This window comes from Pipistrellus kuhlii, unplaced genomic scaffold (genome assembly GCF_014108245.1).
Source record: "Pipistrellus kuhlii isolate mPipKuh1 unplaced genomic scaffold, mPipKuh1.p scaffold_m20_p_9, whole genome shotgun sequence".
In the NCBI taxonomy this organism is placed as follows: Eukaryota; Metazoa; Chordata; class Mammalia; order Chiroptera; family Vespertilionidae; genus Pipistrellus; species Pipistrellus kuhlii.
The window spans coordinates 55,105,404-55,117,238 of record NW_023425595.1 but is presented as its reverse complement, the minus strand read 5'-3'; the positions used below and the strand labels follow the sequence as shown (position 1 = coordinate 55,117,238).

Sequence of the window (11,835 nt, the reverse complement as noted above, 5' to 3'; positions counted from 1 at the left end):
TACAGAGAGGAAGGGAGAAGGAATAGAGAGCTAGAAACATCGATGAGAGAGAAACATCTACCAGCTGCCTCCTTCACACTCCCCACCTGGGATGCGCCCACAACCAATGCACATGCCCTTGACAGGAATTGAACCTGGGACCCTTCAGTCCCCAGACCGATGCTCTATCCACTGAGCCAAACCGGTTTTGGCTCATGTTTTTTTTTTCACTCATAGGTAGAACACACACTAGCACTAGCCCAGAAGTTACATGTGTTCTGCTATGAATACCCAACTGGAGATTTTGAGATTTAGGATGAGGTGAAACTGAAACTTGCTGCTTAGCCAAAACTTAATTTAAAATTCTTTGTTATTTTAGGGAGAAATTCAACAAAACGTTGTTTTAAGTAACCAGTTTCCAATCCACATAGCATCCTGGAAGTCGTAAGAAAACAGAACTTTTAGCTCTCAGGCCAGGAGAAATTTATATCAGTCCAAGTTCTACCTGTAATTTTCCCTACCATGTCCTCCCTCCCGCCAGAGATGTGGCCCCGGGCCTGGAGGCAACGCCCCTGTTCTTTAGTTCCTTCACTTGGAAAATCAAGGTACTGGACTAGAACCATGGTTTCTGAGCTTCATGTCACTGAACCCTCGTTGTTCCATAGAAAGTTGGGACTTTGCTAGAGAAAAGACCAGGGACAAAGTAGGAGTGATGTAGGTGGGACTCCCAGGCCCCATTTCCCACTTTCATCAGAGCATTTCTTCTTTTTCTGGTTTAGGAGCTGGTTTTCCAAAAGGGATTTTTTTTTTTTAAAGGATATAATCGGTTTTAAAAGTTGGCAAACTTCTAAATTGCATGATCTATCGACTTTTGCCAGAATTAACATTTTATGAAACTCTCCCAGAATGATATCTTATGTACTTTTCTTTCCAGTGCAGATGGTGACAATGCTGTTCTCTTGAGATAACTCTTGTTCCCCAGGCCAAGAGCTGGGGGCAACCTCCTCACACTGACCAGATCCCTTAATAGCCAGGGTGTGTCAGCCCCTCCTTGTCTTTGAGACACAGTCTGCATTCAGCCTCCAACGTAAAGAGCTTCTTGCACTGCTTTCCTCACCCATGCTGAGGTCACTTCCATCACTAATGCTCTAAGGCCACTACCCCGACCCCTACCTCCTTCGGTGAGAAGGGCAGAATTTCATTTTTGTGAGAGCTTCTTCCACTTCCTTTTACCTTTTTGAACTCCACACAGATGAGGAAGTTGTGGTTAAGTGAAGAAATACGTTCTTTTATATCAGTCCCACAATATTGAAGCAACATATTTTTTGCATATGATGTTGTTCTTAGTGTAGGGAGGGAAACAGAAGTCTGTAAGGTGAGAAAAGTCATGAGAAAGCAAATCTGAGATGCCTCGAGGAGAAAGACAGGAAGGTGTTTACCGACTTTATGTCTCATTTAAACCCTTTCAAGGAAGGAAGGTAGGATGCGAATACAGGAAGCTACAGATTTAGACCAACTTTTCTCTCCAAGACTGGAATGGATACCACCAATATAACTGGATGTTGAACATGGATACATGAAGGGACATTTTTCGTGACATAGCCATGTGTTTATGTTAATGTGCATGCAACAAGAATAGTTTATTTAGCTTTGACTTTAGAGATATGATAGCCTAAAAAGAGGGAAAACTTTTAAAGTAAATTTAAAGAGAAAATAATACCAGAGGTGGCACTAGTATTGGCAAAGATTTGGCAAAAAATTATGACAGAAGTAGGAGGATTTATGAATGTCAGGAAACTTAGGGCTGTACCAGCTCCAAAGCTTCTCCTAGACAAGCACTTTTTGGTAAAACTAATCTGTGCAACTTTATACAGACTTCTGTTAAAGCCATCTTAAGTTGTCCCACAGATGCCTGTTTATTAATTAGCCTCTTCCATAGCAGTTGGTGCACAGGTGCTAAATAAGATCATTTGAATGAATGAGTAAATATATGAATGGAGGCACACATGTAAGAATAAATAATTGCTGCCTGGCTCAAGGAGGAAAGATGTGTTTATATCCAGGGGAACATGGATGATTAAAAGTAAGACCCTAGACTCACATTTGATCTTCTGCCAGCCCCTGCCCAACCTAGTACATTCTGACAGGTTTCAGAGAAGGATCTTACTTTTCCCATGATGCCAATGGGCAGGGTCTATCTACACAAGGCAGAGAGTTCTCATAGGCCACCTGTGAACTAGTCCTCTCAGCCAAGGTTCTCAAATCCTGGGCCTGAATAAAGATTAAGGGAAACCATAATGCTATGCAAATAGTGTAGTAGGCAGCTCAGCAGGGAACCCCACTGAACCAGGAGTGGCGCTAAACAAACTCCAGTCACTTCAGGTGCTGAGTAAACATAGAGCCTGTGATGTCAGCAATCCTGACCTCTGCCCTGGAAGCAAGGTGTGTGTACAACCTGGATCACTTTATAACAAGCAGAATGAAGACCTGTTTTTAAGAGGTCATGGAGTCCTCTGTGATCTGTGTCCTGCCTAGCAAGGCCTTTCTCAAACAGAATAGAAACAAATGAAAGAAAACAACTGTTTACCTGATTTAGTGTGTCTCCTTCGCAAGCATCCTGTCTGATATTAATCATAAGATTGCAACACCAAGGGAACCCAAGTAATCTACTTGGAGTCACCAGTTCTGAAGATTGCTCATGCGATTCCCTGCTAATCAAGAGGATGTTATGAAATGTGACTCAGACCACTTCCGGTTTTCCAGAAGAGCAAGGGTTCTCTATAAAAAGAGGGATCTTCCTAGCTGAGGTATTGGAGCAGCAGGATTTCTTTAGCTGAGAAGCCATCAGATTTCTTTAGCTGAGAAGGAAGACAGAGGTCAGCATGCTCGGCCTTCTTCTGCTGCTGCTGCTCTGCGGCCTGGGGTCTCAAGGCTTCCCAGCAAGGTCTTTTAAAATGCCAAAGGATGCTGAGCAGATGGTCCAGGTAAATGCTGAATTTCAATGCCAGAAATGGAAAAGCATTTATTTGCATTTTCCCACTGCATATCAGAGTAGTGGTAGTGAGCATGATGAAGTTTACTTAAGGATGGATTTTCTAGAAAGAGACATTTTTGTTAGAAAGCTCATTCTCCTCCAAAATGTGTGTATGCATAGACGCTCCCTTTCTAGCTGGAGGTGAAAGAAAACTAAAGGAATGATATGCAAATGCGGCTCTACAGATTGTATTTCTAACTTCATAGTAGCTGATGGTAGTGAGATTTGCCTCTGAATTATAGCTTCCACTGGCGATAAAGATAATAAGGATCATGAAATCTAAGCACAGTCTTTCAAAGGAGTTCTCTGTTTCACTGTCAATTTTGGGAAAGATTTCCTGTCCAGTGTTTCAATAACACTATCTTTCCTCAGCAATACTTGGAGAACTACTATGACCTGAAGAGTGTTGGGGAACAAATTGGACAAATTGGAAGGCAGAGAAAGGGTAGCCTCGTGGTTGAAAAACTGAAACAAATGCAAAAATTCTTTGGGCTGAAAGTGACTGGGAAACCAGATGCTGAAACCCTGAAGATGATGCAGCAGGCCAGATGTGGGGTGCCAGATGTGGCTGCATATGTCCTCACTCAGGGGAACCCTCGGTGGGAGCAAACACAGCTGACCTATAGGTAAGGATGCTGAGCAGCAGATGGAGAACGCTACCTTCCATCACAGCTGTAAGAAAGGAAGTCCTTTATGTCTCTATTCTACTTCATTTTTAGGATTGAAAATTACACACCAGATTTGTCAAGAGCAGATGTGGACCATGCCATTGAGAAAGCCTTTCAACTCTGGAGTGCTGTCACACCCCTAACTTTCTCCAAGGTCTCTGAGGGTTTAGCAGACATCATGATATCCTTTACCAGGGGAGGTAAGTTCTTCTTGCAGCATGAATGTATTCTCACCTTAACTTCGTCTGACCCCTAAATCTCTTAAGCTTTATAGTTCAATTCCTTGTTTAACAGGAGTATTGATTTTTTTACTAGAGGCCAGGTGCATGAAAATTCATGCACTGTCTGGGGGGTCCCTCACCCTGGCCTGCCCCCTCTCACAGCCCGAGAGCTTTCAGGGGCAGGAAGTGACCCAGCTATCAGGGAAGGCAATGCCCCCATCACACCCCTGCTGTTGCCACTGCCAGCAGCGCAAGCCTCCTGACCTGAGCCTCGGGTGGCCCTGGGTGGCTGGACAGCCAACATCTGAGGCTTGCCTGAGCATGGGCACTGCCATCTTTGAGGGCAGGCCAGTCAATTAGCATATTCTCTCCATATTGGCTGTGGGTGCCACCATCTTTGAGGGCAGGACAGTAAATAACATATCCCCCCTTACTGGCTGTGTGCACCACCATCTTTGCAATGGTATGAGGGTTAAATAGCAAATTCCCTCTTTATTAGATAGGATGGGCTTAAGGGGGGAAACTATATCACATTGAATAGAAGTCTTTTGGCCTCACAGCAAAGCAAAAGCTTCTCTCCCATGCTACCTTAAATAACCAACGGGGACACCATTGAATTCTGTTTTTTGCAGATCATGGTGACAACAGTCCCTTTTATGGACCTGAAGGCGACCTTGCTCATGCTTTTCAGCCAGGCCCACATATTGGAGGGGATATTCACTTTGATGAAGATGAAACATGGACCAATGATCTCAGACGTAAGTCAACTAACCTTGCCTTTATCAATTTTCCCCACCCCTTTGCGATGCATGTAATAATTGGTTGATTTAACTGAAAGAACACATTAATGGAAGTATGTATTTTCCACTACCATTAAGAAAAGTCATGATACATTTAGAAAAGGGTAAGAAAATAATATTTCCGATAGTAACAGCATTTTATTAGCTACAGATAGGCCACACTAAAATCTCTATTAAGAAAATGTTGAGAACCCTAACAGTTTACCTGTAGGCATCTCTAAATTTTTTTTTTTTTTTTACTAATAGACATACCAAAATTTAATAGTGGTTGTAAGATTATATGGAAATTAAGGGAGGAGAGGCTTATGTGTTTTACAAAATTTCTAACATGAAGGATATATCAGTTTTTTAAATAGGAAAAACAATTTATGTTGATAGAAATCTATTGCTTCTCTGTGAAATATGTGTTATCCAATTATTGATGAGACTGATGAATCTGTGCTAGCCCCTCAGTCAACTGAGTTTGCCTTTTTATTGTATCAGGGTAATCATAGACTTTAAACTTTAAACACACTCTTTACTATTAACTAATGCATTCCTTTCACCTTAGGAAGAATTTTTATATATATTTTAAAAAGCTATGAAGAAAATAAGAGCATTAGTTCTTGTAGAGTTGTATAGCTTCATTAAATATCTAGAAACTGAAAATATTGCAAGTAATTGCAAATGGTTTTATTGGCACTTTTAGATTACAACTTGTTTTATGTTGCTGCTCATGAACTGGGCCATTCTCTTGGACTCTCTCATTCTAATGATATTGGGGCTTTGATGTACCCCAACTACAACGTCAATTCCTATGATGATATTCAACTCTCCCAGGATGACATCAATGGTATCCAGGCTATATATGGTGAGTACAAAGAAAACCATCCCAGACAAGGGGCCAGTAGATACACTATCTTTTAAGAAGCTGCCTTTCATTATTTATGTTCTTTTCACAAACCAGGCAGCACTAACTTCAGATCTATTTTTTCTTTAGGACCCTCTAAGAATCCCAGCCAGCCAACGGGCCGCCAAACCCCACAAATGTGTGATAGTAAGCTAACCTTTGATGCTATCACTACGCTTCGAGGAGAAGTGATGTTCCTCAAAGACAGGTAAGACATCAATTCTTCTTGTTTGGTGTTTGTAATAATAACAACATTCACTACTACATTGCTTATCTTACACTTGTTTACCCACATAATTATGTGATAGCACTTGATTGCATTGGAAAAACCTAATTAACTTACAGCAACTTTGTTTTCCCACATGTACTCTGCCATTTGACTATCAGGAAAAACAAACAAACACCGAAGCAGAAAGTCAGTAAATATAATCCCATTTCACAGATCAGTAAAGTAAGGCATAGAGAAGAAAAGAGATCTTTTGAGGATACAAAGTTTATCTTCTGACTCCTTCCTTCTCCAGGGCTCTTAATAACTTATGACATTCTTTATGATGATCAGGATGTTAGTGCATTATTATGAGAAATCGGTTATTTTCATAGCACCATCATGCTGGTCCCCTTCCATTCTGGAAAAGATAATCCTCCCAAAGCCTGTGGTGGTGACAGGTCTCTGTTGCCTCCAGAGGCCCAAAGAGGGGCAGGAGCCCTTGCCAGAGAATATCCATGCGTTCAGGAGACACCTCTCCTGGGTAGATGTAAGGGAACACAATGTGCTTCCCTCTTCAGAGGAGGATCCTCGGTCTCCCTGTCAGCATGTGGCCTCAGGAAGGCTGGGGAGCCCTCACACATGAATAACAGGCCTGCCTTACACACTGTGCTGATTCCTAAAAGACCAGGCATCATCACTATATTCTCTTTTTCTCAATGATGCAGCCCACAGCACAGTAGGGGTGCTCAGATAGGCTCTAATCTCCTCTTTATGGAGTGTTGTTGGTGCTGTTCTAATACATCGTGGTCATATCTACCCCACAATGCAGCGCATTAACTGCTAATGCTTTTTATCCCCTTCTGGACTAGTTTTGAGTGTAAAAGGTAAGGCTGGATATAAGCCACTGGGTGCAGCTCAGTGCTGGGGGTGCTCAGGAAATACATGGTGCTTAAGGAAAGCTCTTGGTATAATAGAACCTATCCAAGCAAGTATAGGAAGGATTACTCCAATAAGACCAAGTCTAGGATTTTCAGGCACTAAAGGGACCCTGAGATCATGAAAGCATCACCAAGTCATGAAGACACGGAAGACTAGAAACAGTGACAGTAACTGACCTCCAAGGTCTCACAGAGGCTGAGGTAGGACCGAGGCAGGACTGGATCTAGAAGTCTATCTCTGACTGCCATAGTCACAGTCTTTCCTGTGGCCTAGAATCTGGAAATGCTTCGGACAGGCCAATGGCAGTCTATGTTTTGCTGTTTTCTCCAGTCACTATGGACTGTAGAATCAACATTGCACACCACCAGCCTTAGCAAGACAAAGGGAGGGGCTGCCAGACCTGAGTTTAAAATTAACCTTTGTCTCACCAGCTGCCCAGCCTTAGATAGCTCCCTTGGCACCCCTGACCTTAACTTCTCACCTGTAAAAGGGGAGCAATGCTTTCTTGCAGGGTTTGTGTGAGATAGGACACCATGTAGGGAAGGCCCTGTGTTGGAAATGTACACTAGTGTAGAATGTTAGTGCTCTATTCCAGCCAGCGATGTGCTGCAGCAGAATCCTAAGGGCTCATCAAAGCCAAGTTTTAAATTTTGAGAATTTTGCAATCTGGTTATTAAACTCGAACATTATTAAGATGTTAAGTTAGTTCTGGCCGGTGTGGCTAACTTGGTTGGGTGTCATCCCATGCACCAAGTGTTTTCCAGTTTGATTCCTGGTCAGGGCACATGCCTAGGTGATGGGCTCTATCCCTGATGGGGGTGATGCAGGAGGTAGATGATCAATGTTTGCTCTCACATAGATGTTTCTCTCCCTCTCTCTCATTCCCCCTCTCTCTAAAAAGAATAAAATAAAATAAAAACCACAGAAGTTAAATTATATCAACTTATAATTATGTTTAGCCAAAGGTAATAAAAATAATCCAAACTTACTTCTTTGGCCCTGGCCACATGGCTCAGTTGCTTGGAGCATCACCCCATAACCTGAAAGTTGTGGTTCAAATTCCAGTCAGGGCACATACCTAGGTTGCAGGTTTGATCCCTGATAGAGGCACAAATAGAGAGGCAACCCATCAATGTTTCTCTCTCACTTGATGTTTCTCTCTCTCTCTCTCTCTCTCTCTCTCTCTCTCTCTCTCTCTCTCTCTCTCTCTCTCTCTCTCTCTCTCTCACTTCCTCTCTCTAAAATCAATAAACGTATACTCAGGTAAGGATTAAAAAGAACAACTCACCCTTTTGTAATTATTTTGTTACATTTTACTCTTTATTTATATTCCGTGGTTGTTTATGAATCCGTTTGGTGGCAGAAATACCATACAATGGTGTGATACTGCAAATCTCTTGAAATCTACCATGGTAGGAATATTTCCAACCTGGGAATAAGCAAATGCAACCATCAGGACTCCACTCCGCCCTCACCTTGGAGAGCCAAGATGTTAAACATTTTACTAGCACACCACTACTTCCAGCAGTAAGAAGGAGTTGGACATCAACCATAACTTGCTATAGATTAGATTAAAAACCCTTTTCTCTTTTTTTTAAACCAGGTTCTACATGCGCCCAGGTTCTCACTACTCAGAACCTGAGCTCCATTACATCAATGTCTTCTGGCCAAATCTGCCCAATGGTCTTCAAGCTGCTTATGAGTTTGCTGATAGAGATGAAATCCGGTTTTTCAAAGGTAATGCTTCCAATGATTGTATGAATTAATTTTTCATTGGCTGAAATAGAAGAGAGCTCCCCTCGTTTCTCTTTAAAGAATTTTAAAAATATAAGTCTCACCAAATCAATTAAGGGAGTCCATCGCCTTAATTAAGAATTGCACAGTGCATTTCTGAGTGGTTTTAAATCAAAGCATATGATTGAAAATATAAATGTTCTGTACTGTTTATAACTCTGGACTTATAAAATTGTGTTCTATGAATACTAGTTATGTGTTTTAAACCCTCTCTGCATTCTTGGGGTTGCTGAGAAATGAAATACAGAGACTTGGACCAATGCTGTAGAGGGGATGCAACAGAAGCACTTGAGATGTGTAATGTCCTAGAGCACATGTGTCAAACACAAGGCCCGCGGGCCAAATCCGTCCCACCAGGCCTTGCAATGTGGCCCGCACCGCGCTGTCATCACTGCACTCCGCTGCGTTTCCATCACAATGACAGTTTATGACTGTTCAGTAAACCATTCGGCCCGCGATTTAGGCTGGATTTTAGATTTTGGCCCCTTCTCTGATTGCGTTCGACACCCCTATCCTAGAGCTATTTTTATATAAATGACAGACAAGGATGCTGCGTGCAGCCTTGCTGTCAAGGGATGATCCTCAGACCAACACCACTGACATGGCCTGGAGAGTTTGTTAGAAATACAGAATCTCACTCAGCAGAATGTCCTCAAGGTCCATTCATGATGTCAGATCTGATCAGACTTCCTTGAATTTTAATGGACTTTCCAGGCAATTTGTATGTACATCAAAGCAGGAGAGGTCCTGAAATTCCATGAATTGACTATCCCTGAGGTGGCCCCATGAACTCATGTCATGCCATGTCAATGCCTGGCTCCTGCTGGAAGTCCCCAACCCCATAAATCAGCCCTTCTCAAAGAGGCTGCATATTAGACTCATCAAGAAAACCTTTAAAAATATATTGATTTAATTTGTCTGTGGTTGGATACCAACATCTGTATTTTAACAATCTCCTAGTTAATTTCACAGACTAGACCAGGACCCTGCTCTAGTCTGTGAAACTAACTTAAGAACAAATTTGCTCACTGCCTACTGGTGCTCAGAGTGTTTTAATCCCTGTTTCTTGATTGGCAGGCAATGAGTACTGGGCTGTTCGGGGGACAGAAATGCTGCCCGGATACCCCAGAAGCATCCACAGATCCTTTGGCTTCCCTAGAAGTGTGGAGAATATCGATGCTGCTGTTTTTGAGGAAAATACTGGGAAAACATACTTCTTTGTTGCTGACAAGATCTGGAGGTAAAGAAAGAAGTTAGGGCACCAGATTTCTCTACATAGAAAGAAAGTTCCAAATGGAACCACTCACAGATGATTCTTATATTGCCTTGGCTAGCTGCCTTTTCTATGAATGTCTGTAGCCAGTCAAGCATCCAAGTCTCTTGATCAATAATCATCTTGCAATACCTGTTCCAGGAATTCAGGGATCAGCTGGGGTGACTTTGAAAAAGAAGTTAGAGAGAGAGAGAGAGAGAGAGAGAGAGAGAGAGAGAGAGAGAGAGAGAGAGAGAGAGTTACTTCAGCCAAAAGAAACTTATGTTTAGTCACATTATATTTTAGTAAGATATTGTGTGGCATCACCTGGAAAATTAGATTTAGATGCTCAAGTTTAGAAGGACTTTATGAATCTTCTAGTCTACCTAACATCCTACCTCACCTCATCCCACCCCCATCCCTATTGTATACATGATCTATGGAATTAGTTCTTATTACTTTCTTGTTGGTGAATACCCTATAGTGATTTTGAGAAGGCTACTTGTTTAACAAATGGTCTGACACGTTTAATCATTTCTGGATCAGGTATGATGAATACAAACAATCCATGGATGCAGGTTATCCCAAACAGATAGCAGCTGACTTTCCTGGAATTGGCAACCACGTTGATGCGGTTTTCCAAAAAAATGGTAAGTGAATATATACCTATTTCCTCTATTTTGTTTTATTTTTTTGCCATAGAATAGATCAGTATTATTATTTAGAACAGCAAATGCCAAAAAAAGATTTGTTCTCACACATGACTTGGGTTTTTTAAGAATTCAAGTTAAACCTAGAAATTACTTGTGTAATTGTACTAAATACCTTTTGTGTTTCTAGGATTTCTCTACTTTTTCCGTGGAAGGAGGCAGTACAAATTTGATCCTAGAACGAAGAGAGTTTTGACTCTCCTGAAACCTAACAGCTGGTTCAACTGTAGATAAAATTGATCGACTATTTCAACATAGAACAGAAAAAAAGTATTTCAAGAGCACAAGGAAAGAATTTTCCTGAAGAGCCATATATATATATTTTTTTTAATTCATAGCTATTTAGTATAATTTATCTATATCTGATTCTGCATGATTTAGAATGCAATGCTTTGTGTACTTTTATAACTTACTTCTACAAATGAGTGCTAAGAAAGGTCAAGTTTCATAGCTTATCGATACTTCAGGGCCAACTTTGCAAAGAGAGAAGCTCTTTTACGAAGTATATGACTCTGCATTACAACTGGAAGCAGCCACGGTGATGAATGTCTCCTCCCATGAAAGGAAGAGGCAGACATCAGAGTCTACACCAGAGATAAAGCAGTTTGAGAAAAAGTGCGCAGCCACTACTTACCATCACCCTGAAATGCCAGGGACAGCTTTCCTTACAGAAAATAAAATGTTTTTTGTTTGGCCATCCTTGTCTCTACTGTTTTTATAAACTTTCTATTATGGGTAAGTTATAATACCGATTATAATGATTATAAGGCCCCACTCACAGAGCTTAATTTTCAAATTTGAAATGAGAGGTAGACAACCATGCAAAATATTCATGTGGGAAACCTGGAAATACAACAACTTCAAATATTTTTCATTCTTATGGAATTTATGGAATTTATATCATATAGAAGGGGGAGAATGTCTATTTTCCATGTTCCATATTAGGATTCTAAAATTAATTCTAGGTAAAGCAGTAGCAGCATGGTAGAGTTTTCTAAAGGTACAGTCTTCTCTCTTCTTCTGGGCACACAGGAGGGTTATGTTTTCCTACCGTCCAACTTCCTGCAGTTGGTGTGGGGAAGGATGGGCAGTGGCATCTGACTAGTACTGGCCAGTGGATGGTGCCTGGAAGTGACCAAGATCACTTCCAGATGGAAACATCTGATTTCTGATGCAAATTTCTCCAGGGGTCTCCCTCCTCTGCTGTGCTGATTTTAGAAGCATGTCTTAGGAGAGTTTCCACAAGATGGAAGAAGCCTGAATTGCTGGGCCACTACTCCAAACAGTTACTCCAAACTTCAATCTTTTATTGTGTTAAGCTACTAAGTGTCAATGTAAGAA

General features: G+C 41.4%; 1 protein-coding gene across 1 annotated transcript; it reads left to right on the top strand.

Annotated features, from left to right (window-relative positions):
- The first annotated feature begins 2,783 nt into the window (after positions 1–2,783).
- Positions 2,784–11,186, top strand: MMP1 (matrix metallopeptidase 1). The gene is made up of 10 exons (XM_036427662.2): positions 2,784–2,963; positions 3,386–3,639; positions 3,733–3,881; positions 4,535–4,660; positions 5,391–5,552; positions 5,682–5,799; positions 8,342–8,475; positions 9,610–9,772; positions 10,331–10,434; positions 10,625–11,186. Exons 1-10 carry the CDS (start codon positions 2,862–2,864, stop codon positions 10,726–10,728), a joined length of 1,416 nt encoding a protein of 471 aa, XP_036283555.1. The 5' UTR covers positions 2,784–2,861; the 3' UTR covers positions 10,729–11,186.
- Positions 11,187–11,835: the final 649 nt, after the last annotated feature.

Bases quoted from the DNA above. Each gene is read 5' to 3' on its own strand.
- MMP1 (XM_036427662.2), top strand. From the start codon at position 2,862: ATGCTCGGCCTTCTTCTGCTGCTGCTGCTCTGCGGCCTGGGGTCTCAA. The intron at 3,640-3,732 runs GTAAGGATGCTG...CTTCATTTTTAG, and splicing joins CAAACACAGCTGACCTATAG to GATTGAAAATTACACACCAG. The intron at 5,800-8,341 runs GTAAGACATCAA...TTTTTAAACCAG, and splicing joins GTGATGTTCCTCAAAGACAG to GTTCTACATGCGCCCAGGTT.